The sequence below is a fragment of the Sciurus vulgaris genome (assembly GCF_902686455.1).
Source record: "Sciurus vulgaris genome assembly, chromosome: 8".
Lineage (NCBI taxonomy): Eukaryota > Metazoa > Chordata > Mammalia > Rodentia > Sciuridae > Sciurus > Sciurus vulgaris.
Genome location: NC_136468.1, coordinates 144,448,078 through 144,475,627, shown reverse-complemented (window position 1 = coordinate 144,475,627; position 27,550 = coordinate 144,448,078). Strand labels below are relative to the sequence as shown.

Genomic DNA, 27,550 nt, shown 5'->3' with positions numbered 1-27,550 from the left:
ATCCTAGATGGCATACTGAGCCAGAAAAGGGGCACTGGGGGGATGATTGTAATTTGAAAAAGATTTATAGATTAGTTACTAGTGTTGTATTAGCAGTGTTAATTTCCTATATCTGAGAATTTTATAATGGTTATTTTTGATGTTAACTTTTGGGGAAACTGGGTGGGTGAGGAGCATAAGGGAGTTTTTCATACTGTTTTATTGCAACTGTTTTTGTAACTCAAATTATTTTAAATAGACAATTTTAAAATAATAAAAAGAAAAACCCCAAGGGTGTTCGGTATCAGAATGCTTCAGTGTACTGGTTTTGGTTCCATTTTCTTTATGCTAGCTTATTTTTTATTTTGCCATGTCATCCTTAAAGCAGAAATGAAATAGAAAATTCATACTTTTTTACTTTGTAGTTTCCAGGAAGAGCTAAAGATGGCTGAATTTCTAGATGACCAGGATACTCGACTGTGTGACAACTGGTAAGAGATCTAAGAAATGTTATTGAAATGAGGACAAACTAGCTTCTGTAAAAAGTTTGTTTATTTATTGGTAGGTTAAAGTTGGAGTTCTGTGGTATACTGTGCAAATAAATAAAATGAGATTAGAACTTTTTTTTTGTTGTTGTTCCTTTGGTACTAGAAATTTAACCCAGGGGCCTACTGAGCTACATCTTTTCTTTATGTTCAGCCTAACTTTCAGCAGAATTAGGATATAATTAGAGCAACAGCTAGTCATAATATTCTTTCCCTGTATGGATCGATGGTGTCTTGCCTTAATAAGGTATTTCTTTGTATTAGCCATTATCACTTTTCTGTTGTTTAATAAACTATTTTGGCATTGTTTGTGTTTATGTGTATCATTGTTGATTTCAAAGTAATCAGTAAAGCAAGTGATTAAGAGAAAATATGTGATTTTATAATAAAACAGATGTATTGGTTATATTTTAATTTCAGTCCACACTTGAAGGAGTCTGGGTCCTAGGACAGTATATAAATAGCTATGTTAAGGGAGTTTAAAAATGGTGTGCTAACAGAAACTAATGAAGACAAGGTTATTCAAAACCAGAGCAGTTTATTTAAAGAAGAAAACATAATCATGAAGACTGAGTAAGCCTATACAAACTCCTCCCATCTAAACAACTTTTTTGGGGGGTGGGGTGAGTACTGGGGATTGAACTCAGGGACACTTGACCACTGAACCACATCCCTAGCCCTATTTTGTATTTTATTTAGGGACAGAGTCTCACTGAGTTGCTTAGTACCTTGCTTTTGGTGAGGCTGGCTTTGAACTTGATGCTTCTGCCTCAGTCTCCTATGCTACTGGGGTTACAGACCTGCACCACCATGCCCAGCTTAAGCAACTTTTATTTAAATTTCTTTGTTTTTGGTAATGGGGATTAAACAGATCACACTTTACTAGTGAGCTATATCCTCCAACCTTTTATTTTTTTTATCTTTTACCTTTTTATTTTAAGGTTTCTTAGGAGGTGAAAATGTAGGTAGTAAATGCCCTGTGGCCTTACCTAACAACTGCTTTGATTCTTACTTATTTTTGTTACCATGAACTTCTTTTTTTCCCTTTTTTCTTTTTCTTTCTCTTTCTTTTTTTTTTGGTACCACGGATTGAATCCAATCAAGGAGTGCTTAACCACTGAGCTACATCCTTAAACATCCTTAACACGTCCTTGACACAGGATCTTGCTAAGGTGCTTAGGGCCTAAGTGACTGAGGCTGGCTTTGAATGTATGATTCTCCTGCCTCAGCCTCCCAAGTTGCTGGGATTAGAGGTGTGCATTACTGCACTCAGTGACTTATGATTTCTTTTCTTTTTTTAAAATTTTTTTTAGTTGTCAGTGGACCTTTAGTTAATTAATTTTTTTATATGTGATGCTGAGAATCAAACCCAGGGCCTCACACATGCTAGGAAAGCGCTCTACCATTGAGCCACAACCCCAAGCCCCTTATGATTTCAATTCTAAACTTTTTGTTTCATTTCTAAAGTTTTAGTGTTCTTGTGTGTATAGAATACTTCATATATCAACAGGTTATCCTGAATAACCCTGCAGAATGAAAGCTGAACATTTATTATCTTGATTTTCTTTGCTAAAAGAAGATAACAGCCAAAATTACAAAAAAGAAATTCAGATTCTTTTTATTTTTAAGTAATAATAACTGACTTCAATTTTTTTCCACCACTGAGCCACATCCCCAGTCCTATTTTGTATTTTTTTTAGAGACAGGGTCTCAGTGAGTTGCTTAGTGGCTCACTTTTGCTGAGGCTGGTTTTGGAACTTTCATTCCTCCTGGTGTCAGTTTCCCAAGCCACTGGGATTACAGGAGTGCACCACCATGCTGGAATTCTTTTTTTTTTTTTTTTTTTTGCAGTACTAGGGATTGAACTCAGGGTCTTGTGCTTGCAAGGCAAGCACTCTACCAGCTGAGCTATCTCCCCAGCCCTGGAATTCTTAAGATGATTTTAACTTTAATTTTTTTTTATCATTTTATGATAATGTAATACAATTATTCATACCTAATTATGAGGTTTAAGAGTGTATAATTTGCCAGGCCCAGTGACACCTACCTTACTCCCAGCTACTGCGGAGATGAGACAAGTTCAAAAGCATCACAAGTTCAAAGCTAGTCTCAGCAACTTAGTGAGACCCTGTCTCAAAATAAAAAATAGAAAGGGCTAGGGATATGGGTCAGTGGGTTCAATCACTTGTGCCAAAAAAAGAAAAAAGAGTGTACAATTTTATGGTCCTGGAAACACATTTCCAGCTTTTTTTGGTACTGAAAATTGAACTCTGACCCATTTACCTCTGAGATACATCCCCAGCCTCCCCCTCCCCCCACTCTGAGATGGGGGTCTGCTAAATTGCTTAGGGCCTTATTTAATTGCTGAAGTTGGCCTTGAATTTGTGATCCTTCTACTTTAACCTCCTGAGATGCTGGGATTGCAGTAGTGCACTACCATGCCTGGCTTACAAGCAGTTTATATTATGATCAGTAATATATTAGAATACTAGTTTTGTAGTATCTCTTTTAAGTTTAATTGTAGACCTTCATTAAATTTATTTTTATAATAAATTTAGGATCGAACTGAGGATCGAACGCAGTGCTTTATGTGTGAGGCAGTTGTGATTCACCATTTTTACTTTTTGTTAATTTTAATAGGTGGATGCAGAGGCATAATCCTGTAATCCCAATGACTAGGGAGGCTTAGGGAGGAGGGTCACAAATTTTGAGTCCATTCTTGGCAACTTATGAAACCCTGTCTCAAAATAAAAAATAGAAAGGGCTCTGGGTATACCAAAAACAAACAAACTAGTTTAAGATGATAACTTTTGAGTTTTTTTGCTCCTGTTTTTGTTTTCTGCAACAAGCTCTCATTATGTTGTCCAGGTTGGCCTTCAATTTGCAATCCTGCTGCCTCAGCCTCCCAGGTCGCTGGGATTATAGGTGTGTGCCACGGCTAAAATGATAACTTTGATTTATAGCTCTTTCCACTATACATTTTATAATTTTAAAAAATTTTATTCAGGAGACTGAGTGGGAGTATCCCAAATTTAAGGCCAGCCTTAGAAAATTATTAAGGCCCTCAGCAACTTAGTGAGACCTGTCTCAAAATAAAAAATGAAAAGGACTGGGGATGTAGCTCAGTGGTAAAGGGTCCCTGGGTTAAATCCTCAGTATTCCCCCCAAATTTTTAAAAATTAATTTAAAACTAGTGTTTTCTTAAAAAAAAAAAAAAAAAAAAGGAATTGGGCAGAAATAGGCGTAGTTAAATGTGTTGCCATTGATAGATTCCCTGTTTGTTCATTTTGAGTTTTTATCTTTTATAGTTGATTTCTTTTACCATCCAGTGATATGAGAGTTCCTTGGGGTTTCAAACTTGGTAGTTCCACCATCAAATGAAATAAAATGGTACTTTGGTGTATAGGTGTTTCAGATTGAGAGACTGAGTGTAGCTGGAGTCATGTCATTCATTGTACATTGATATCCTTCTTAGACTATGTATGAGGATTGAAACTCTACAAGGAGAAATAAGCTGTTTCTTAATGCATGGGAGGGTTCTTACATTCAGCTTCAGAAGCAAAATAAGATATTAGAAGATTTGTTGCTAGTCCCAGCTATTCAGGAGGCTGAGGCAGGTGGATCGCGTGAACCCTGCCTGGGCAACAGCAATGCCTTCATTAAAAAAAAAAAAAAACTCTTAAAAAGGCCAAAAAAAAAAAGTTTTTTTTTTTTTTTTTTGCCTATGTATGACTATCTGCACTGATTCTGTTCAGTATTTTATTTTCTGAATTTTTATTCTAGGTGACATACTAATAGGTGCATTCTTTTAATTCAGTCTTTAGGTAGACTGTATAGTTGGCGTTTTCCAGTGACTACATCCAAATGAATAAAAGAGCCTTTGAATAGCGTATGTGTCTGTAGTTTGATGGAATATATGCTCTTTTTAAGTTAGTTGGTCTCACTCTTTCACTTTGGATTGTCCCTTGCCCCAGTCTTGTTTGCAACTGAGGTATGATCTTTGGATCACCAAACAAAGTGAGTGAGTGAAGAGACAGGAATGGGAGCAGTTCGGATTTCATTTTTGTACAGTTTTACGTAGTTTATAATGACCCAGGCAGATATTTCCAAGGCATGTAGACATAATGAAGGTAATTTTCCCTTCCATTTTGACTATCCCAGAGCTGGTATATACTGTTTTTGGTTTGCTCTTTCAGGTAATAAAAAACAATGAAATTAAACTACTTAAGATTGATAATGAAAATAAGTGGTATGTTGTTTTGGTTTTGGTTTTTAAATAATCCTGGAGTGTATCACACTACTTGGGGGCATGGATAGTTTTAGAAAAGCCTAGCTTACTAGGTGTTGTGGCACATGCCTGTAATTCTAGCAACTTGGGAGGCTTAGACAGGAGGATTCCAAGTTTGAGGCCAGCCAGGGCAAGTTATCAAGATCCTGTCTCAAAATAAAAAATAAGGAGGACTGGGGTTGTAGTTCAGTGGTAACGTGCTTGTGAGTTCAATCCCTAGTACTTGGTGGGTGAGGAAAGGAGGAAGAAGAAAAGCCTAACTCAGCTTTTTTTGGCATCTGACTTCTCGTTGGTTGAGATCAGCTCTGACTTGGAGGAAGCAAGACTAAGCTTTTAGAGGTAATGCACAGCTCTGGTAACTCAGAATGTTCCTCTGAAGATTCAACCTTCAGAATTTAGTTCTTAAAAGTTTGTAGCGTAGGTATTCACTAAAGAGAGATGATGGAGACTAAAAATTGGACAGAACAGATTTCTATGTGATAATCACTTCAAGAAAAGGCATAGATAGAACAATTAGTAATGCTTGCTTTTTTCTTTGGTCTGTTTCTGTAGCAAAAAAGAAATTCCTGTGTTTAACTTTACCATCCATGAGATCCATTGTCAAAGGAACATTGGTATGTGTCCTATCTGCAAGGAACCATTTCCCAAATCTGACATGGAGATTCACATGGCTACAGAACACTGTCAGGTGAACTACCAATTACCCAAACGTTTATGAATGTGTTGTACTTGCTATTGTCCATAACTTGTATCATACTTGCTATTGTGCAATAACAAGTGATCCTATTGTCACTAAGTCACATAATTGTTACTTCTTACCCTAGGTGACCTGCAAATGTCATAAGAAGTTGGAGAAGAGGCAATTAAAGAAGCATGAGGTTAGTCTTCTTACACTGTGAGGGGAATGAGGTACCATGGGGCCAGTCCCACTGAGATTACATAGTCACTTGCAGAATGGAAACCAGTTTGATGATGGTTTTGTTCTCTGCCAGCTCACGTGTATACTGCCTCTCAAAACCTACTGGGAGCTCTGACTGCTACCAGATTTGACTGCCTGGCTGTTGCACTGTCTGGCTGCTTAATCTTCAGAGTCTCTCCCTTTGGAACTGATACTTATCATTTTCTGGGGTTTGGCTGTTGGCAGTCTTATTGCCTGGTGTTGCCAGTGTGGGATAACCTAATCAACCTGCCTTACATGGTATAATTTCATTATGACCTCTTGATCACTTGCATAACATGCTTTTTACACCTAAAGAAATTCCTCACCATTTGGTGAGAGAACATGGTATCAGTGGTTACTAGGTGAGATAAAATTGGTCAAAATTGAATGAGGATATTAATTTACCAGAAAAAAAAATACCAGCAACTATTAAGGTAGTGCTCACATATACATATAGAAAAATTTATCAAGGTAAGTTTTTCAGATTGGTGTCTTTTCTGTGTACCTCAGAACAACAACAACAAAAAGACCCCATGAAAACAAAGTCATAACAAGTTAATTTGATTAATTAAATTACTCTTTTAAAAAATTTTAGTTGTAGATGGACACAATAACTTTGCTTATTTTATGCAGTTCTGAGGATTGAACTCAGTTCCTCACACATGCTAGGCAAGCACTCTACCACTGAGCCACAACCCCATCCCATAATTATAATTACTCTTAATTGTAAAAGGTAATTCATATTCAATGTAGAAAATTTGAAAAATAGGAAAGTATAATAAGAAAATAAGAATCACTTATAACCCTGCAGTCTAGAGAATAACATTTCAAATACCTTGCAGACTTAATTCCATTATTTTTATATATTTTCTCTTTTATTTTACGGTGCTAGGGATTGAACCCAGGGCCTTGTGCTTACAAGGCAAGCACTCTACCAACTGAGCTATCTTCCCAGCCCCCCCAGCCCAATTCTATTATTTTTTTTTCCTAAGCATTTGGTATGTTTTATTAGGCTTTAGCAGCCTTGAGGATATGATTGAGATCACATTAACAGAAGTAACGAATACTTCAATGTTTGTAGCATCTGCTTGCTTTGTAAAACAACCTCTAGTAAATTGTCCTCATAACTTCTCTCTCACCTATTTCTGGAAGTCCCTTGGTGATATAAGGATTATTGTAAAGATATGAATATAGGATGTTCCCTAATGTGCCTACCAGCCAGACCATGACAATTTCAGATCAGAGATTAACTATCTAGTGTTTTAAAAATTGGTCTGTTTTGCCAAGCATGGTGGCACACAACCTATAATTCTAGAAATGTGGGAGACTGAGGCAGGAGGATTGCAAGTTCAAGTCAGTCTCCACAACTTAGTGGGATCCTGTCTGAAAATAAAACATAAAAAGGGCTAATGATGTTGCTCGGTGGTTAAGAGCCCCTGGGTTCAATCTCCAGTACAAGAACAAAACAAAACAAAAAATTTCTGTTTTCTTGAATGCATTTTACTTTATTTGCTTTATTTGTAAGTTCCTGGGAGTTTTTAGAGTTGTTAACACAATACTGATGTGGCATGGGCCAGCAATTGTTTGTCATTTGTAATTGACTAACTTAATCCAGTAGTATTTTTCCAGTGGAATAATTTTTAAAAATTAAAAATTTTGTACTGAGCTTACTAGTGTACAATTGTGATCCCAGCTCTCAATTACTTAGAAGGTTGAGGCAGAAGATCTCAGGATAGAGGCTAGCCTGGGAAATTTAGTGAGACCTCATCTCAAAATTTAAAAGGGACTGGGAGTTACTGAGTGGTAGAACACTTGCCTAGCATGTCCAAGACACTGAGTTCAATCTCCAGTACCACACACACACACACACAAAAAAATTCTGAATGAGGAATTATAGCTACATGATAAATAATCACACTTTTTTTTCTTTTTTCTTCTTTTTTTTTTTGGTGCTGGAGATTGAATCCAGGGCCTTGCACAAACCCATGGCATAAAATTTTAAAGGCAGGAAAGAATATGTAACATTTGTCTCTAAAAAGAGTTTCATTTGTATGAAGAGACATTTTGCACTTTGATGTAGTGATTCTAAAATATGTGAACTTTTTTTTTTTTTTTTTTTTTGTACTGGGGATTGAATCCACAGCCTTGTGCATTGTAGGCACACTGTTTACTCAGCTATATCCGTGCCCCTTTCATATCATTGTAATGTTTTTAATGCTTTAGTAAGAATTTCCAATTAAATGTAAAAGTTTTATTCTTCATCCACTGAGTATATTTATACTCTTGGAGTCATTGATGATTTCTGGTTTATTTGGTCCAGTTAAAGCCAAGGAATGCTAAATACAAATGTGAAGTTTTTTCCTAAAGCACAGTTTCTTCCTCATTACTAATTACTTGAGACTAAATTGTAATGATAAGGGGAAACTGGTGGAGCTTTGACAAAATATCTGAATTGCTTTGCTTTTTGTTATTTGCTTCTGAGCAATGACTGATCTTGGATTACTTTTTATGTGTGCACAAAATGATGTTATATTTGTGTTTGCTTAGTAGACTCCTCAGATTTGCTTTCCTTTTGTAAAGCCTTGTGGCAGGAACAAAAGGGGAAACTGTGACAGTCAAATACATAGAAAGCATTAGGAGTGAAGCTAGGGTTGGAAGAAAAAAAGTATTTTTCTTTGTGCTGGGGATTAAGCCCAGGACCTCATGCATGCTAGGCAAGTGCTCTGCCACTGAGCTACATCCACAGTCCATAAGAGAATATCAAAGTGCATATTTTTGATTTTCTTTGCCCTGAAATAAACAGCCTCTCCTAGATGTGCATATTAACTGCCTTATTACTCTATGTTGCAGGAGACTGAGTGCCCTCTGCGGCTTGCTGTCTGCCAGCACTGTGATTTGGAACTTTCTGTTCTCAAACTGAAGGAACATGAAGATTACTGTGGTGCCCGGACAGAGCTATGTGGCAACTGTGGACGCAATGTCCTTGTGAAAGACCTGAAGTCTCACCCTGAAGTTTGTGGGAGAGGGGAGGAGGAAAGGAGAAATGAGGTTGCTGTATCTCCTAATACATACGATGAGTCTTGGGGTCAAGATGGAATCTGGATTGCATCCCAGCTCCTGAGACAGATTGAAGCTCTGGACCCTCCCATGAGGCTACCCCGAAGGCCTCTGAGAGCCTTTGAATCAGACCTTTTCCGCAATAGGACTACCAACCAAAGGAATATGACAGCTCCCTTTCCAATTCAGAATAATCTATGTGAGTTGAGCTTGGAATTAGAGAACTGGAACATTATAAAAATTTCAGGGCAAATGGGGACAGGACTTTGGGACCAAATAGATCTTGATTAGAGAAATCTGATTATAGCTGGTTAATACTGGGAAAAATACTCAACTTTCCTATAAAATAGAAATAATAGGGCACATTAGGTGGTACATGCCTGTAATCCCAGCTACTTGGGAGGCTGAGGCAAAAGGATCACTAGTTCAAGGCCAGCCTTGGCACCTTAGTGAGACCCTGTCTCAAAATAAGAAATGGGCTGGGTATGTTGCTCAGTTGTAGAGCTCCCCTGCATTCAATTCCTAGTACCACCCCCCCCCCCCCAAAAAAAAAAAAAAAAAAAAAAAAAAAGCTCTTCCTTTCGGGCCTGCAGTTAGAGTTCATGATAATGCCAGTGCTATAAGTATCTAACATATCTTAGACATTTATAGAGTGTTTTACATGTATTAATTCATTTAATGCTCATTAAAGGCATGAGGGTTGGTAAATGGTATAGCTGAGATTTGAATTCAGGCAGTCTGATCCCTATGTTAAGTCATATTGCTGTAGAAAAATATAAAATATGTTTAGCACAGTGCCTGAGTCATACTTATACAGTAATATTTCTTTTAATAAAACATACAGAATAATAATGGATCCTTATTTCATGTTAGACTTATCATTTAGAGACCTATGAGAGCCAAGAGTACGGGAGGAGTTGGCTAAATGTCTTTCACTTTTGGCCATTTGGTAGGTATAGATTTGAGTGTATCTGCAACATCTCTAATGTGTCTTGAGTGCTGGCTGTTTTTTTTATTCTAGTTGAAGAACAAGAAAGGCAGGAAAGAAATAGAAGCCGGCAGCCTCCCAAAGAGGGTGGTGAAGATAGTGCAAACTTGGACTTCATGTTGGCCCTGAGTCTGCAAAATGAGGGCCAGGCCTCCACTGTGGCAGAACAGGACTTCTGGAGGGCTGTTTGTGAGGCAGACCAGTCTCATGGTGGGCCCACTTCCCTGAGTGACATGAAGGGTAGGTTTGCTTATTCTGCATTGTACCCACATATTCCTCATCTGAATTCATCAGTTTACTATTTCTTCACATTTACCTCTCTGTATATTTCCCCTGGCCCATTTGAGAGTAAGTTGGAAGGCAACATTTTATTCTTTTTAAAAATATTTTTAGCTGTAGATGGACACAGTATCTTTATTTCTTTTATGTGGTGCTGAGATGCAAACCCAGTGCCTCACACATGCTAGGTGAGTGCTCTACCACTGAACCACAACCCCAGCCCAACATTTTATTTTATTAAAAAAAAAAAAAAAAGTTTTTTGTAGTTGCAGAAGGACAGCATGACTTCATTAATATGTTTATTTTTAGCGGTGCTAAGGATTGAGCCCAGTGCCTCACACATGCTATGTATGCAAGGACTCAGCCACTGAGTCACAACCCCCACATTTTGTTCTTAAATACTTCATTATATATCTTTTAAGAACAAGAGCATGCTCCTGTATAAACATAATAAGTGTCACTCTCAGGAAATTTAACGTAAGTTCCCTACTTTTACATTATGTCCTTTAGAGCCCCACCCCCCACTTTTTTTTTTTTTAAATCTTTTAGGACCTTGGCACTTTGAAAAGGCCAGGCCAGTTTTGCAGACTGTTCCTTCCTCAATTTAAATTTGATAGTTTTTCCATGTTTAGGCTCTTGTTTACAGTTTTGTCAGGAATGTGCTTTTGGTGTTTGTTTCCTTAAGATGTATTGGTTTGTCTCATTATCCATTAAGGTCAATAAGACTATCTTTTTATGTCTTATAAAGCTTTTCCCCTTTATCATTGTGTTGTTTTGAGATTGTTGGGGAATGGGATATTCATATAATCTTACCTAGTTCTTTTAGCATTAATATTTCTTGCTTAAGTCAAGTATTGCTGTGGTGACTGTAAATGGTGATTTTTTTTCTTATTTCTATAATTTATTTTACATTCACTTGTTGTCATTCTAGTATAAAGTACTTTTCCCTCTGCACCCCTATTTTAAAAAACTCTTTTTTAGCACATACTTAATCCATAATGACTTATGAATTAAGGCTGAAGTTTTAGGGTGTTAGAGTTTAGCTCAATGGAGGCCATGAGTTCAGTTCCCCAGCAACCCCATATGAAAAAAGCCTTTTTAAAAATAGAAGCTGGAACGCAAACAATAAACTATCCTTTGGTCTTTTATGTAGAGTAACAAAAGAGAGTTCTGTGATTAATGTATGTCATATTTAAAACACTCAAATTTTAAGAGATTTAAGGGGCCTGAAGGTTAAGCAGCTCTAGCTCTCTCAACTGATTTTTATTTGTGCCATTATCTGAATAATGACTCCAAAAACAGTAGAGTGACTTCTTAACATTTTGTTAATTTAGGTAAAATAGGAATTAAGAAATTTGAGTCTTGTATTGCCTGGGTAAAGGAGATAAATAGCGTGTTAGAAATTTGGGTAGCTGCACAAAAAAAAGAAAAGAAAAAAAGAAGAAAAGAAGAAGAAGAAAAATGGGCTGGCGGTCTGGGGATATAACTCAGTTGGTGGAGTGCTTTCTTCCCATGCACAGGACCCTGGGTTCAATCGCCAGCACCACAAAAAAAAAAAAAAAAAAAAAAAAAAAAAAAAAAAAAAGAAATTTGGAATAGCTGATGACTTTTTCCCTTTAATTTTATTTATTTTTTCATACTAAGGATTGAGCCTAGGGGTGCTTTACAACTGAGTTATATCCCCAACCCTTTTTCATTTTTATACAGGGTCTTAGTAAGTTGCTACAGTTGGCTACAAACTATTGCTGGGATGAAAGGCACATACTGCTGGTTGGGGTGGCATATGCACCTGTAATCCAAGCAGCTGGGGAGGATCACAAGTTCAAAGCCAGCCTCAGCAACCTAGTGAGGCCCTGAGCAACTAACTCAGGGAGACCCTATCTCAAAACAAAATATTAATGGACTGGAGATGTGCCTCAGTGGTTAAGTGCCTCTGGGTTCAATCCATGGTACCAACAAACAAACAAACAAAGCAAACAAAAAAAACCATATGCCTGCATCATACAGTTTTTCTTCCTTAATTTTTTTTTTTTTTGGTGGTGTTGGGGATTGAACCCAAAGTCTTTAACATGCAAGGCAAGCACTCTACCAACTGAGCTCTATATTCCCAGCACCCCCCCAACCCTTTTTTTAAAATTTATTTTTATTGTAAACAAATGGGATGCATGTTGTTTCTGTTTGTACATGGAGTAACAGCATATCATTTGCGTAATCATACATTTACATAGGGTAATGATGTTTGAATCATTCTGTTATTTTTTCCTTTCCCCTACCCCTCCCACCCCTCTTTTCCTACTATACAGTCCCTCCTTCCTCTATTCTTGCACCCCTCCCACCCCCTATTATGTGTCATCATCCGCTTATCAGTGAGATCATTCGTCCTTTGGATTTTTGAGATTGGCTTATCTCACTTAGCATGATTTTCTCCAATTTCATCCATTTACCTGCAAATGCCATAATTTTATTATTCTTTATAGCTGAGTAATATTCCATTGTGTGTATATATATATATATATCACAGTTTCTTTATCCATTCATCAATTGAAGGACATCTAGGTTGGTTCCTCAGTTTGGCTATTGTGAATTGAGCAGCTATGAACATTGATGTGGTTGTATCTCTGAAGTATGCTGATTTTAAGTCCTTTGGGTATAGGCCGAGGAGTGGGATAGCTGGGTCAAATGGTGGTTCCATTCCAAGTTTTCTAAGGAATCTCCACACTGCTTTCCAGAGTGGCTGCACTAATTTGCATCCCCACCAGCAATGTATGAGTGTACCTTTTTCCCCACATCCTCTCCAACACCTATTGTTGCTTGTATTCTTGATAATCGCCATTCTAATTGGGGTGAGATGGAATCTTAGTGTAGTTTTGATTTGCATTTCTCTTATTACTAAAGATAGTGAATATTTTTTCATATGTTTGTTGATTGCTTGTAGATCTTCTGTGAAGGGTCTGTTCATATCCTTAGCCCATTTGTTGATTGGGTTATTTGTATTCTTGGTGTAGTTTTTTGAGTTCTTTATATATTCTGGAAATTAGTGCTCTATCTGAAGTATGAATGGCAAAGATATTCTCCCACTCTGTAGGCTCTCTCTTTGCATTGCTGATAATTTCCTTTGCTATTTAGTTTGAATCTATCCCAGTTATTGATTCTTGCTTTTATTTCTTGTGCTATGGGAGTCCTGTTAAGGAAGTCTGATCCTAAGCCAACAAGGTGAAGATTTGGACCTACTTTTTCTTCTATAAGATGCAGGGTCTCTGGTCTGATTTCAAGGTCCTTGATCCATTGTGAGTTGAGTTTTGTGCAGGGTGAGAGATAGGGGTTTGCTTCATTCTGTTGCATATGGATTTCCAGTTTTCCCAGCACCATTTGTTGAAGAGGCTGTCTTTTCTCCATTGCATATTTTTGGCACCTTTGTCTAGTATGAGAAAATTGTATTTATTTGGGTTTGTGTCTATGTCCTCTATTCTGTACCATTGATCTACCTGTCTATTTTGGTGCCAATACCATGCTGTTTTTGTTACTATTGCTTTTTGTAGTATAGTTGAAGTTCTGGTATTGCGATACCCCCTGTTTCATTCTTCCTGCTAAGGATTGCTTTAGCTGTTCTGGATTTCTTATTCTTCCAGATGAATTTCATGATTGCTTGCTCTGTTTCTGTAAGGTACATCATTGGGATTTTAATTGGAATTGCATTGAATCTGTATAGCACTTTTGGTAGTATGGCCATTTTGACAATATTAATTCTGCCTATCCAAGTACATGGGAGATCTTTCAATCTTCTAAGGTCTTCCTTAATTTCTTTCTTCAGTGTTTTGTAGTTTTCATTTTAGAGATCTTTTACCTCTTTGGTTAGATTGATGCCCAAGTATTTTACTTTTTTTGAGGCTATTGCAAATGGAGTTGTTTTCCTCATCCCCCACCCCCCTTTTTTTTTTTTTTGCCATGCTGAGGATCAAACCTCATGCATGCTATGCAAGTACTCTTCTGCTTAGTTATATCTGTACCACTGATCTACATCCCTGGCTCTTTTTGCTTTATTTTTTTAATTTTGAGAAAGAATCTTATAAAATTGCTGAGGCTGACCTCCAATCTGTGATCCTCCTTCCTCAGCCTCCTGAGTTGCTGGGATTACAGGAGTTTGCCATTGTGCTTTGCTAAGAACAATGCATTTTTTTATTGTAGAGGTTTTTTTTTTTTTTTTTTTTGGGGGCTGGGGATCGAACCCAGGGCCTTATGCTTATAAGGCAAGCACTCTACCAACTGAGCTATCTCCCCAGCTCCAATTGTAGAGTTTTAGAAATATAGTTTATGTATATAATAAAAATATATATACATATATATTAAAAATGATTGCTGGGGCTCAAGGGAGGGGAAGAAGGAGGAGGGTAAGAAAAAGAGGTGGTGGTAGTGGTGGAGGCCGAAGCCAAGCAAGAAGGTGGTCTTGATGGGGTGGCATGGTGGATGGCCCAGAAACCCTGTAATCCTGAATTGAGATGGCTCTGCCTAAAAAAATTTGAAAGAAAAAACAAAACAAAAAAAATGGTTATGCACTATATTATTATTTTAAAAATAACTTGGTGAGTTTTTATTTTATTTATTGAATAAAATAAATAAATTAATTTAGGTACTTTACAGCCCCAGTACTTTATTTTTTTATATATTTATATATATAAATAAAATATATAATACAAAATATGTATATATTTTATATATAATACACACACACACACACACACATATATATATATAATTTTGGTATCTGGGATTGAACTCAGGGGTACTCAACAACTGAGCCACATCCCCAAACTGGTTTTGTATTTTGTTTAGAGACAGGGCCTCAGTGAGTTGCTTAGTGCCTCGCTTTTGCTGAGGCTGGCTTTGAACTCAACATCTTCCTGTCTCAGTTTCTGGAGCTGCTGGGATTACAGGCATTTTTATTATTTTTTTATGTTGTCAGAAAATTCTCATCTGCTACTTCTTTGATTATTGCTTCTCTTGTATTCTCTGTAGTCTTCCCTTCTTGAATCCCATTTATGTGTGTTAGACTTAACTCTGTCCTTCATGTCTCTTAACTCTGGTTTTCCATTTCTTTGTCTTCTATGCTATGTTCTGATGATTCATTCTTTTTTCCTTTCTTCTTGTGGTTCTGGGATGGAACCCAGGGTCTCAGGTATACTTGACAAGTGCTCTCCCACTGCGTCACCTGCCCCCACCACCCCAGCTCTCATGATTTCTTATCTGTCTTCTAGTTAACAAAATCACTACATAGAATCAGTATAACTCGTTCCAATTGGGATCCAGTTATTGTGGTTGTACATGAGTGGAGTTACACTGGTTGTTTATTCACATATAAGGTTAGGAAAAGACGTCCAATTAATTCTGCTGTCTTTCCTATTTCCATTCCTCCTCCCTTCCCTTCCTTCCCCTTTGTCTAATCCAATGAATAGTTAATTGATCTTCTACTTTGTTATTTCTGTTTTGTAATTTGATAAGTCTATTGAAGTTTCATTCTGTCGATTTTATCATTTTATTTGAATTGTTTGATTCTTCATTGTACCTCATTAAAATAATCTTTTCATACCTTAGCCATGTCATAATAGTTCCCTCTTTAACATATCTTAAAACATGTGTTTTAAAATATTTTTAATTGTAGGTGGACACAATATCTTTATTCATTTTTTTTTTAATGTGGTGCTGAGGATGAAACCCAGTGCCTCATACATGTGAGACAAGCACTGTACCACTGAGCCCCAGCCCCAGCCCCAGCCCCTTAAAACATGTTTAGTAGGCTTATTTTTCCTCTGTTTGAAAATACCAGTACCTAAGGTATATTTTGCTATTTGTTATTCCTGTTGGTTCTTATTCATGGAGGCTTGCTGGTGTGTGTGTGTGTGAAAGAGAGAGAGAGAAAGAGAAAACATTAAGTTTTCTGGCATGTTCCTTTGCGAAGATTTATATATACTTGTGGCAAGCACCTAGGGACACTACCAGTAAGGGTAATTTTATATTTACGTATGTATGTGGTTCTGGGGATTGAACTCAGGAGTGGTCTATCACTGAGCTATATCTCAGACTGAAGTCAAACTTTTATATAAAACGTTACAAGGGGAATAAAAAGTTGAAATCAAGTTTGTTTTTGTTCCTTTTGAGTCTGACCATGTGGCCTGATACCTAGGTGCAGCTGATGAGACCATGTTGCCTTGTGAATTTTGTGAGGAGCTGTACCCAGAGGAACTGCTGATTGACCATCAGGTATGTTGAATACTACTTGTGAGCTGTGAGGGGGAATGTGAGCCACATGAATTCTCACACAAATATTTAATACAGTGTCTATTGTAGGAGTGCTAACTTTTCTTTTCTGTGGAATGACTAACAGGTTAGAAAAAGTAATACTCATTCCAGCAGATCCAACAGTCTCATCCCATCCAGCACACTCTCCACATGGTGGTGACTGGTATATATTTCTGTTGACCATTGTTTGATCTGGTTTCATTTCATGCTACATTTTGATTTATTGGAGCTTTATTAAAGTCCTTTCAGTTCCATGAAGACTTAATGATCCTTTCTGCATATTATTTTCTCAGCCTGGCAGGCATGTGACCTTCTGCCCTTACCGCCTCAGTACACCTAACAGTGTAGACCCCATACTTGCAGACTTGGTTCAGCCATGACTGTTAAGAAACTATCCTGATAGACACTCTGAAGGCTAGGTCAGGAGTTCCACCTGTGTGTACCCTGAAAATCTGTTCCTACTTCTCTGATAGCCTATCACCCTGTGATATGCTCTTCTGATTCCTGATGGTACCACTTTGCCAAGTTCCTTTAGGCAGCCTCTTGAGTTTTCCTAGTTTTTAAGAATCTCTCAAACTTTGTATATGAAAGAAAATAGATATTATTTGAATGATTGATGGTTCTTGAGCCATTTAGGAATAGAGAGTCGTCTTAGTGTTTGAGGATTACTGATTAGAAGGAACCATTTTGTCCCTCAACATTCTCTTGGTCTGATTTGGTGCACCCTTGTCTGGCATTTTCAAGACTGCTAAGTAGCCCCTGTGTTCTGGGTACCTGCCTTCCTCCCCTAAATGGAGAGAACAGTATTTGAATACTTCTGGGCTTTGGTTTGGGAGCAGCAAAGGACAATTTATTAATAAGGATACTAAGAATATTTGGGCCTTACTTTTAGTGTATGTCAGTGGGAAGAATCTTGAATCTTTTAATTTAAAAAGTTGTTGGAAAAAAATAACATGGAAGTGTTTAAAAGTAAAGTGAATGTTCTGTCAGCATTCCCCTGACATTTTTTTTAGTCCTTCTCCTTACTATTAAAATGTTATTAAAATGTTGTGACTTCTTGTAGAAAATGTTTCAGGAATGTAGTTTTTTCCTTAGCCTCTGATTTTTTTTTTTTTTTTTTTAATCTATGGTTTTTGAATGACAGACAAGCTGTAACCCTTCACGTGCCTTACCTTCGCTCAATACCGGCAGCTCTTCTTCCAGTGGGGTGGAGGATCCTGATGTCATCTTCCAGAACTTTCTGCAACAGGCTACAAGTAACCAGTTAGACTCTTTGATGGGGCTGAGCAATTCACCCCCTGTGGAAGATAGTGTTATCATCCCATGTGAATTCTGTGGGGTACAGTTGGAAGAAGAGGTGCTGTTCCATCACCAGGTAAGATTCCTTAAAGGACTCACCTGCCTGGCTCGATGCTGATCCTCTGTAAATGAACTTGAGGCTTCCAGAACTGAGAGTCTACTTTAGCCTTTGGGTTGCATTCCAGCCTGCACAGAAATCCACTCTTGTGGCTTCTGGCCATTCCCTGCACCGTGAACTGACTATCTAAGATATATTGTACTTCTAGCCTTGAGACTTTGTCCACCCTATAGGAACTGAAACCATCATGTCACTTCTGAGGACTCAGGATCCAGGACTATATTTGGGCAGTCCTGGAGGCGTTGCCAGGAGGGCTTACCGAGGCTTTCCCTGAGGTCACTGACACATTCTGCTTTTGACCAGGCACATCCTTCTCATTGTGGTGTCATTTGGGGCTTGTAATCCAGGAAGTGTAGTAAAGAAAGTCTTATGCTTTGGGTTCAAGAGGTAGAAAGCTTAGTGCTGGCTGTCTATTAAATAAACCCCCATATACTCTGGGCAAAGTATAGAAGTGCTTTTCTGGGCCCCCAAGACCAGTCCTTCTTTTACTCCTACACAGATCAGGAGGTGCTTCTGTTGGTGCATCACCTTTTAATGTGAATGGATGCTCCATTCCAGGTGTTTCCTATGTTACAGTACCCAGGACTTTGTTAGTGGTTGTCAAAGAACCCCTCCAGATGGGGCCTGATCCCCTAACCTAACCTGCTGTTCTTCCTTTTCTTCTCACCACTCTCAGTTCTGAGGTACTAATTCTGACTTTTGATGTTTAGGACCAGTGTGACCAACGCCCAGCCATGGCAAACAACCATGTGATCGAGGAGATTCCTAGACAGCATTCCCAGCTTCAAGAGACCTCACCAGAGCTGCCCAGGAGGCGTGTCAGACACCAGGGTATTAGCCAGGACTTGGCCATGGCCATAGGCCCACTGCTGGCTTGGGCCTGCTTACCACTTCTCATCACTGCTCTAATGGGGTTGCCTGAATCTTGAGTTACCAAGCCCAGTAGGGTCTCCTGTGGAATTCTGTAGCTGGCTATGGTTCTACATTAGACTATGCTGTCCTAAGTGTAGATTGATAGGGTAATGGCTTTAAGGACGGCTGAGACACACACTTAAGAGTCAGAGCTTGTAACCTGTAGATATCCTGTCGATGTACTCTATTATTATTACTTACGAGCCTCATGACTAGGCAAGTAAACTTTTATTGAAACTTTCTACTTCAAAACCAATTAGAAACCGGATGTGGTGATGCTTTCCTGTGATCCCAGTGACTCAGGAGGCTGAAGCAGGAGGATCATGAGTTCATAGCCAGCTTCAGCAAAAGTGAGGTGCTAAGCAACTCAGTGAGATCCTGTCTCTAAATAAAATACAAAATAGGGCTGGGATGTGACTCGGTGGTTGAGTACCCCTGAGTTCAATCCCTGGTACCAAAAATAAACAACAACAACAAAAAAACAAGGACACAGTGGTGCATGCTTGTAATCCCAGTGACTTGGGAAGCTGAGGCAGGAGGATTGCAAGTTCAAGGCAGCCTTAGCAACTCAGTGAGGCTCTCAACTTAGTGAGATCCTGTCTCAAAGTAAAAATAAAAAGGGGGTGGGGTTGGGGGTCTGGGGTTGTGGCTCATGTGGCTTGGCTAGCATGTGTGAGGCATTGGGTTTGGTTCTCAGCACTGTGAATAAACAAATCGGTCCATTGACAACTAAAAATAAATAAATAAATATAGCTGGGGGCTGTGGCACACCCCTGCCTGTAATCTCAGTGGCTTGGGAGGCTGAGGCAGGAGGATTGAGAGTTCAAAGCTAGCCTCAGCCAAAGTGAGGCATTGAGCAACTCAGTGAGACCTGTCTCTAACTAAAATGCAAAATAGGACTGGGGATGTGGCTCTGTTTGAGTGCCCCAAGTTCAATCTCTGGTACCTACCCCCTAAAAAAAATAGAAAGGATTGGAGATTAGAGAGATGCTCAGTGGTTAAGAACCCTTGAGTTCAATCCTTGGTACCAAAAAGACCAAAAACATTGTTTTTCAAGGTTTGCTTGCATAACTGTTTACATTGATGAGTAGTTAGGGGGCTGTGCTTGAGGGCTCAGGTAATCAATGTGCAGAGTAGACAGTGTTTGTGATTCTCTTAGGGTCATGGGCCCCAGTCGCCTTTAGGGGTGAGCAGTTGTCTTCTCTCTGCAATCTTTTTGTTCCTGCCCTGAATCCATCAATAATGGTAAGAGCAGGCTTTCCCCTAAAGCTGTCACTATTTTCTCTTCCCAGGAGAACTGTCTTCTGGCTACATGGATGATATCAAGCAGGAAGTAGCTAAAGGACCCATCTACCCTCTGCCCCCCAGCAGACCCATTAATAATATTACAACTACCTGTAACCGACTATCAAAATCAACATCAGGCCCTACAGCTGGGAGCCAGCCCAACCCTCTGAAACTCAGCAACTCAGAGAGCCAGGACATACGGGGGCGAAATAGAAGCAGCCAGAATGGGGCCATGGACACTGGCACGTGCCCAGTTCGAAATCTCCGCCCAGAATACCTTGTGTCCTCTTTCCCCCTTGGGCCTGCTGGGAGATATGGAGCAAGGTAAGAATCCGTAGCCTGGGAATGGAAATTGGGAGTAGCTGAAGAGAATACAGGCAAAAGGTCTTGTCACACTGGTCCAGCCTGGGTAAGACTGCAGTTTGTGCGAAGGAGGAGTTTGTCTTGGTGTGTGTGCATACTGGGAAGTGAATCCAGGACCTCATGCATGCTAACTAAGCATGTGCTTTACTACTGAATTATGTCCTCAATAGTGCCATGGGGAAGCGTTTGGACTTTGCCCACATTGTTATCTGTTTCTGTATCCAAGTTTTTTTTGGTTTTTGTGGTTCTGGAGATTGAATTCCAGGGGTTCCATCCCTACCACTAAGCTATATTCCCAGCCCTTTTTTATCGTGAGACTGGGTCTCACTAAATTGCACAGGCTGTCTTCAGATTTGTGATCCTCCTGCCTCAGCCTCTTGATTTACTGGGATTGCAGGCATGTGCCACTGTGCCCTGCGTTCAGGAGGTTTTTTGTTGGTGTGCTTTGCTAGTGGAAAGCTGCTTCTGCTCTGCTACCAGCTCTTTGTTCCCTCTTGAGTTTTGGACCTTGACTCAGGGGCATTTCAGGAACTGGTTTCTAATCCTATTTTTTCAGTGGTAGGAGTGAAGGTGGCAGAAGCTCACGGGTCACCCCTGCAGCCACTAACTACCGCAACAGAACTGCAAAGGTAATTGGGGATCCAGCCCATAATGCTCAAGGAGAACACACGTAGATGGGAGTGGTGAGGCTTTTGAAGTCGGAGGAGTTGCTGGGAGTCTGGAGGTTGTAGCTCTTCATGAAAAGCCAGAGAACTAAGGGCTGTTCTTTGGCTTTTGATGAGGAGGCTTCTGTGGAAGCTGGACATCCTCAGGGCTCTAGGGGAGGAGGAGTGCTCTGTAACTTCCTGTGTAAAACTTCTTCATTTGTGTTGTTCAACAGGCAAAGCCCCCGAAGCAGCAGGGAGCTGGGGATGCAGAGGAGGAAGAAGAGGAGGAGTAGTGGTGTCTGCAGAGACCCTCGCCTTGGTTCCTACCTATGCATAGCAGCCCTTGCCTTGGTGCAGGCCCCACCTCTCTGGCTCTTTAGGCAGGGGAGATTTTCCGGATTATTCTTTTTCTAGGTTACGGCCACCATTTTGTGTCTTTTGAAATTGTGCTGTGGGAGTTTGGGGGTTTGAGGGAGGGTTAGCAGGGAGGCTATTGGGAATTGTTTCAGCCTTAGCTGCCACTTTTTGGTACTGATAATGCCCTCTTGGCCCACCAGGACTCCACCTTTTGAAATACCATCACCACTGCTTCTTGGTGCTTTGTGGTCCTGGTGGAAGGAGTAGAGGGTTCTGGAAATCTGGTTCCCAACATGAAGTGATTTTCTTAACTGTGGGGTCCTAAGTTGGGGGCTTTTGGGCAACTTCTCCCCTGTACTGCCCCTGCTCACTCCAGGTTGTGGGCTGTGGTGTGTGTATAGAGCAGCTCTGGGAAAGTGCTCAGGCCAGTTTCATTGTTAGGTTCAAGGCCTTTGGAAGAGTTAGCTGGAGGTATGTGGACTAGGGTCTGTGTTTCAAGCTGCTTCCTTGTCATTTGGCATCACTGCCTTCTGCTCTTCGTGGGTATGGTGACTCCTTTGTCCTCACTGCCCTCTAATGGGAGGTCTGAGGGCTTCCTGTTTCCACTAGGGCCACACTGGGCTCTGCCCTGATCAGGCCCCCGTCTCACACTTGATCTGAAAACCAAGTGTCAGAGCCCCTTTCCCTTCTTATTTTACTGTTATAATTATCAGCTTCCTTGTAATAGAAATAAAGTTTGTACTTGGAGCTCAGCTACGTCTTGTGGTTCATATGCCTGTGCTTTCTGTAGAGACCGCAGCTCCAGTGCGGGCTCCTTCTCAGAGTGCTCGAGAATTTCAAGGTGTAGTGTTCTCATCTCTTAAACTGGACCTTTGAGGAAACAGGTTTGTTGTACCTCTGGCAATGACAAGAATAAGGGACTACCTCTGATTGACTAGAGAAAGGCAGAGTCTTCAAAAGCCCCCGTCCTGAGTGGATGAGCCTTACGATTATCCATCCCCCTCAGCACATCAGGGTTCACACAGGACCATTGGCCTTAGAGGTCATTTTGAGTTCAGTCGTTATCCCAGAAACCTCCTGGTGGTGACGGTGGTGGAGGGCATGGAAGGAATTGCCCCATTTCATAGGTGCGACATAAAACAAGTGACACTTGATTTATGTAAGATTGTGTAGCTGATTGTTGGCAGAGCCAGGACTCTGAAAATAATTATCCTGAGAGGAAGAAGCCAGACCAAGAAAAGGGATATATTGAGGGCTAGTTTTCCTTCCTTTCTCCTTTTCCCCCTCCCTCCCTCCTCCCTCTCTCTCTTTGTACTGGGTATTGAACCTGCTAAGCTACACCTTTGGTTTGGTTTTAGGTTGTTTTTCATTTTGAGGCAGGGTCTTGCTAAATTGTCAAGGCTGACCTCAAATATGCCTCAGCCCCCCAAGTAACTGTAATTCCAGGCCTGTACCACCACGTTTGGCTTTATGATTTTTTTTTATTATTGATCTTTGAATCCCGCAACCTTGATAAACTGTAGTAGCTTTTTTTGTAGGTTCTATTAGCTTTTCTGCATACATGATCATGCCATCTGCAAATAAAGATGATTTTACCTATGCCTTTTGAACTTGGAAACCTTGTATTGCTTTTTTCTTTCCTGAAAATCCAGTAACAATGTTGAATAGAAGTGATGATAGTAGTCTTGTTCCTGATTGTAGTATTTCATGGATAAGTATGCTATCTTATATCAGTTTCAATAGTTATAGGGCCAGTTTATTATTTCTTCCGAGTTAGCACAGTGGTTTTATCTTCCAAGGAATTTGTCCATTTCAATTATGTTACCGAATTTATCAAAAGTGTTGATTCTTTTTTCTGTAATACCACCTCTCATTCTTGTTGATGATTTGTCTTTTCTTGTCCCATCTGTTCGACTTTGGTAGGGACTGCCAAACTCTTTTTTAAAGACCAAGTAGTAAATATTAAGACTTCGCAGAACTCATGTTCTCTGCTGCAGCTATTCAGCAATGCTGTTAGAGAAGGAAAGCAGCCATAGACAGTACCCAAATGAATGGGTGATATGTTCCCAATAAACCTCCTTACAAAACCATCTGGGTTAGAGTGTGCCAATCCCTGTTTTAGAGCTTTGTAAGTTTTATTGATCTTAAATCAGCTTTGAGGAGCTCGGGGTATAGCTCAGTGGTACAGCACTTGCCTAGCATGCTCAAGGCCCTGAATTCAGTCCTCAGCACCACACGCAAACACAAATTTGCTTTGATTCTATTGGTTCATTTTTCTGCTTCCGTTTCCTTGAGTTTAATTTTTCTTTTTCTAGTTTCTTAAAGTCAAAACTGGCTTACTTTTTTTGTTTTGTTTTGATGCTGGGGATTGAATCCAGGGCCACCAACTGAGCTACATCCCCAGCCCCAAACTGACTTTGACTGATTTGAGACATTGCTGTAAGGTGTTCTGAGGGCTGCATTAGCTGCATCTCACAAATTTTGATGTGCTTTTTAATTTTCATTGCATTACAAATATTTGGTTTCTTCTTTGAGCAGTGGGCTAGTTATTAGTGTGTAACTTATTTTCCAAATATTCAGATATTTTCCAGGTGTTTGTGATATTGTGTGTGCACGCACGTTTTGGGGATTGAACCCAGAGAGGTGCTTTACCACTGAGCTACATCCTGAACATTTTTTATTTTTTTGAGACAGGATCTTGCCAAGTTGCTGATGGCCTTGCTAAGTTGCTGAGGCTGGTCTTAAACTTGAAATCTCCTGTGTCAGCCTCCTGTGTTGCTGGAATTACAGGCATGTGTCACAGTGCCCAGCTGTGCTATGGATTTCTAACTTAATTTCACTTGTGGTCAAGAGAACATGCTCTATATGAGTTGAAACATTACTGAGTTTTTTCCCTTTTTTTTAATTATCTAGAGCGTTCTCTAGGCCATAAAAGTTCTACATGTGCTTGAAAAGAATGTGCATTTTACTTTGGTTGGTTAGAGTATTATATACATTTATTGATGACAGTGTTCAAGACTATATCCTTAGTGGTTTTCTGTTTACTTGTTCTGTCAGTTATTAAGGTATAATTGTATGTAATTAATTCTTTTTTCTTTGGTACTGGGGATTGAACCCAGGGGTGTGTTACCCGTGAGCTACATCCCCATGGCTTTTTCTTTTTTAATTTTGAACCCGTCTCACTAAATTACTTAGGGTCTTGTAAATTGCTGATGCTGGCCTTGAACTTGATCCTCCTGCATCAGCCTCCCTAGGTGCTAGGATTATAAGCATGTGCCACTGCACCTGGCTTCCCTTAAAATTTTATCAGTTGTGTGGAAATCTTGTCAGTAGTTGCATAAACATGTACAGTAGCTATCTCTTGTTTAATGGACCCCTTTAGTACTGTGAAATAATCCTCTGTGTTCCTTGTAATATTTGTTCTGAAATATACTTTGATATTAATGTAGCCACTCCAACTTTCTTCTGGTTAGTGATAGTACATCGCCCCACCCCCGATACTTTTGCTTTCATTCTGTTTATGTCTATACATGTAGTTTTCTTGTAGGCCGCATATACTTTTTTTTGTGCTGGGGATTGAACCCAGGGCCTCACGGATGACGTTTTACCACTGAGCCGTATCTCCAGCCCCTTGGTTATTTTTAAATTCACTTTTGGTCCAGTCCAGCAGTCTGTCTTTTAATTGGGGTACTTAATAGTATTTACATTTGGTGGTAGTTTGGTTTTTGTTCTCTTGGTACCCAGGGGCACTTTACTACTAACCTACATCCCCAGTCCTTTTTAAAAATGTTTTGAGACAGGGTCTCACTGTGTTGCCCAGGCTGAACTCAGACTTGCAGTCCTCCTGCCTCAGTCTCCTGAGTTGCTGGGATCAGAGCCATGTGCCACTCTGCTGGTGGTAGTTGGCCTTAAATACACCGTCTTGCTATTTGCTTTTATTTTTCCGTGGTATTGGGGATCACACCCTGTGCTTGATCATCCTAGTCAAGCACTTACCATTAAACTATATCCCTAATAGCTTCCTGCCTCCTTTTTTGAATTTTATTTTGAGAAAACTCCCCAGGCTGGGTTGGAACTTGTGATCCTCCTGCCTGAGGCTCCTGAGTAGCTTGGATGACAGCTGGGCACCACCATACCTAGTTATAACTCTATCGTTACTTGAGTACTTCCTTTGTAGGGTTTCTGTTGTACATCTTTGATTTATGCTCTTTTCGGGGGGTATGTTACTGCAATACCAAAACTGGAAATGGTATATTGCATTTCCTTCTAGCCTTCGTTAGACATGTTTTTCTGTGTTTGTTATAAATCCCCCAACAGGGTGTTGTTTGAACCATTCTCTTCCCCTGCCACTGGGGTGCCATGGTGTTTTACGATGAGCTACATCCCCAGGCATTTTTACTTTTTATTTATTTATTTATTTAGGTACCCAGTGTTGAGCCCAAGAGTGCTTAACTGCCAAGCCACAACTCCAGCCTTTTAAAATTTTGAGACAGGGTCTTGCTAAACTCCCTACAGCCTTGCTAAGTTGCTGAGACTGACTTCAAACCTGTCATCCTCCTGAGTCACTGGGATGACAGGTGCACCACGGCTTCTGCACGAACAATTAATTGCCTTTTAGAGTTTTTGATTAACATTTTTTTTTTCTAGTTACCCATGTAATTATTTTTTATATTTTTCCTATAGATTCAGATTTCCATCTGGTTAGTTTTCCTTCTGCTTGAAGGACTTCCTTGACTTTGACATCGTAATTGTCACCTGGTGATGAATTAAGTTTTTGGATGTCCGTAATGGTGTTTATTTGTCCACTTTTTTTTTTTGTTTGTTTGGAAACTGAACCTGGGGTTGTTCTACCACTGTGCTCTACTGCCAGCCCTTTTATTTTGAGAATGTCTTACAAACATTTCCAAGGCTGACCTTGGACTCAAGCTAGAACTTGCCACCCACCTGACAGAGTCCCACATTGCCAGGATTATAGGAGGGTGTTGCTGTACCCAGCTTCTTTATTTCTTAGGCCTGCGTCATTAAGTTTATGTCCTTGAATTGAGTTTTCACCAAATTTGTAAGACTTTTTAGCCAATATTTCTTTAATCTTTTCCAGTTTGTTTTCTTTCCTCTCCTGTATTAAGACCACACGCAGTAGCTCGAGTTTACTGACGTCCTTTTCAACTGTTTTTGCTGCAGTCAGATGGGTCATTTCTATTGTTTGTTGCCTCTTCTGCATCTCTAACCTGTTGTGAATTCATTCAGAGTATTTTTCACTTAAATATATTGAGTTTGGTTTTTTGTTTGTTTGTTTCCCAAGTCTTTAATCACGTACGTTTGTCTAGCTTCTCACACGTGGAGAACTGGCCTAATGCCTTTATCAACTAATTCGATCATTTGTGTAATTTCTAGGTTCATTGTTTTTTCTGGCTTTTGTTTTCTTTTTTATAGGTCTGGCTAAAAGTAGAAGTCTCACCGAAAGCATTTTTACTTTCACTTTCTAGGTTGCTACAAAGTCTGATGTCATTGGAGTTGCATGTAAATAATTCCCTGTTTTGAAGCTTTTCAGGTATTTTGAACTCTCACCATGTTGTATGGTGGTGTGTTCTTTTCCCATTCAAAGACGTATTTAGTGATCACTTTTTGTCTGGACACTCACTACCTTTTTTTTTTCTTTTCCCCCCAGCGTTTTCCTGTGTCATGTTGTACAGTGATACTTGTCTTTTTTTACGCCCATGTCTTTTTTTAGTACCTGTGTGGCATAGGTGGGTTTTGGATTTCTCCAGTACTTGGGAATGTCTTGTCCTAGCGTTTCCTGTTGCAGACTTTCCTTCAAACCTCTGGTGCTTCTTGGCTGTGTCTGAGCTCCTTTCACCTCTCACCCGACAGCCATTGGCTGGCATTTATTTTCCCGGATCCCCAGGTGCAGTTGTCCGTCCTTCACTCAGTTCAGAGGCCTCCTGGTCTCCTGTGTGAATCTGGTGTGTGGCTGGGGAAGGGCTGGGGTGCTCAGTAGTGAGACTTTGATTCTGTCCAGATTTTCAGTCTAGTTCAGATTTTGTTCTTTGGTACCAAGGATTGAACCCAGGGTCATGCCCTTTTTAAATTTTATTTAGAGACAGGGTCACTGAGTTGCTCAGGCCGACTTTGAACTTGTGATCTTCCTGCCTCAGCTGCTCTAGCCACTGGGATTGCAGCTGTGCGCCACCTCACAC

At 39.8% G+C, this 27,550-nt stretch overlaps 1 protein-coding gene across 1 annotated transcript; it reads left to right on the top strand.

Moving 5' to 3' along the window:
- The first annotated feature begins 313 nt into the window (after positions 1–313).
- TRAFD1 (TRAF-type zinc finger domain containing 1) lies at positions 314–22,105 on the top strand. The gene is made up of 11 exons (XM_079149584.1): positions 314–470; positions 5,365–5,500; positions 5,637–5,690; positions 8,603–9,008; positions 9,831–10,037; positions 16,255–16,331; positions 17,515–17,745; positions 18,498–18,618; positions 19,992–20,310; positions 20,906–20,978; positions 21,230–22,105. The coding sequence occupies exons 1-11, from the start codon at positions 424–426 to the stop codon at positions 21,287–21,289; spliced, it is 1,731 nt and encodes a 576-aa protein (XP_079005710.1). The 5' UTR covers positions 314–423; the 3' UTR covers positions 21,290–22,105.
- Positions 22,106–27,550: the final 5,445 nt, after the last annotated feature.

Coding starts and splice junctions, on each gene's coding strand:
- TRAFD1 (XM_079149584.1), top strand. CDS start 424: ATGGCTGAATTTCTAGATGACCAGGATACTCGACTGTGTGACAACTG. Junction 17,746..18,497: donor AGGTGCTGTTCCATCACCAG/GTAAGATTCCTT, acceptor TTTGATGTTTAG/GACCAGTGTGACCAACGCCC. Junction 20,311..20,905: donor GCTGGGAGATATGGAGCAAG/GTAAGAATCCGT, acceptor CTATTTTTTCAG/TGGTAGGAGTGAAGGTGGCA.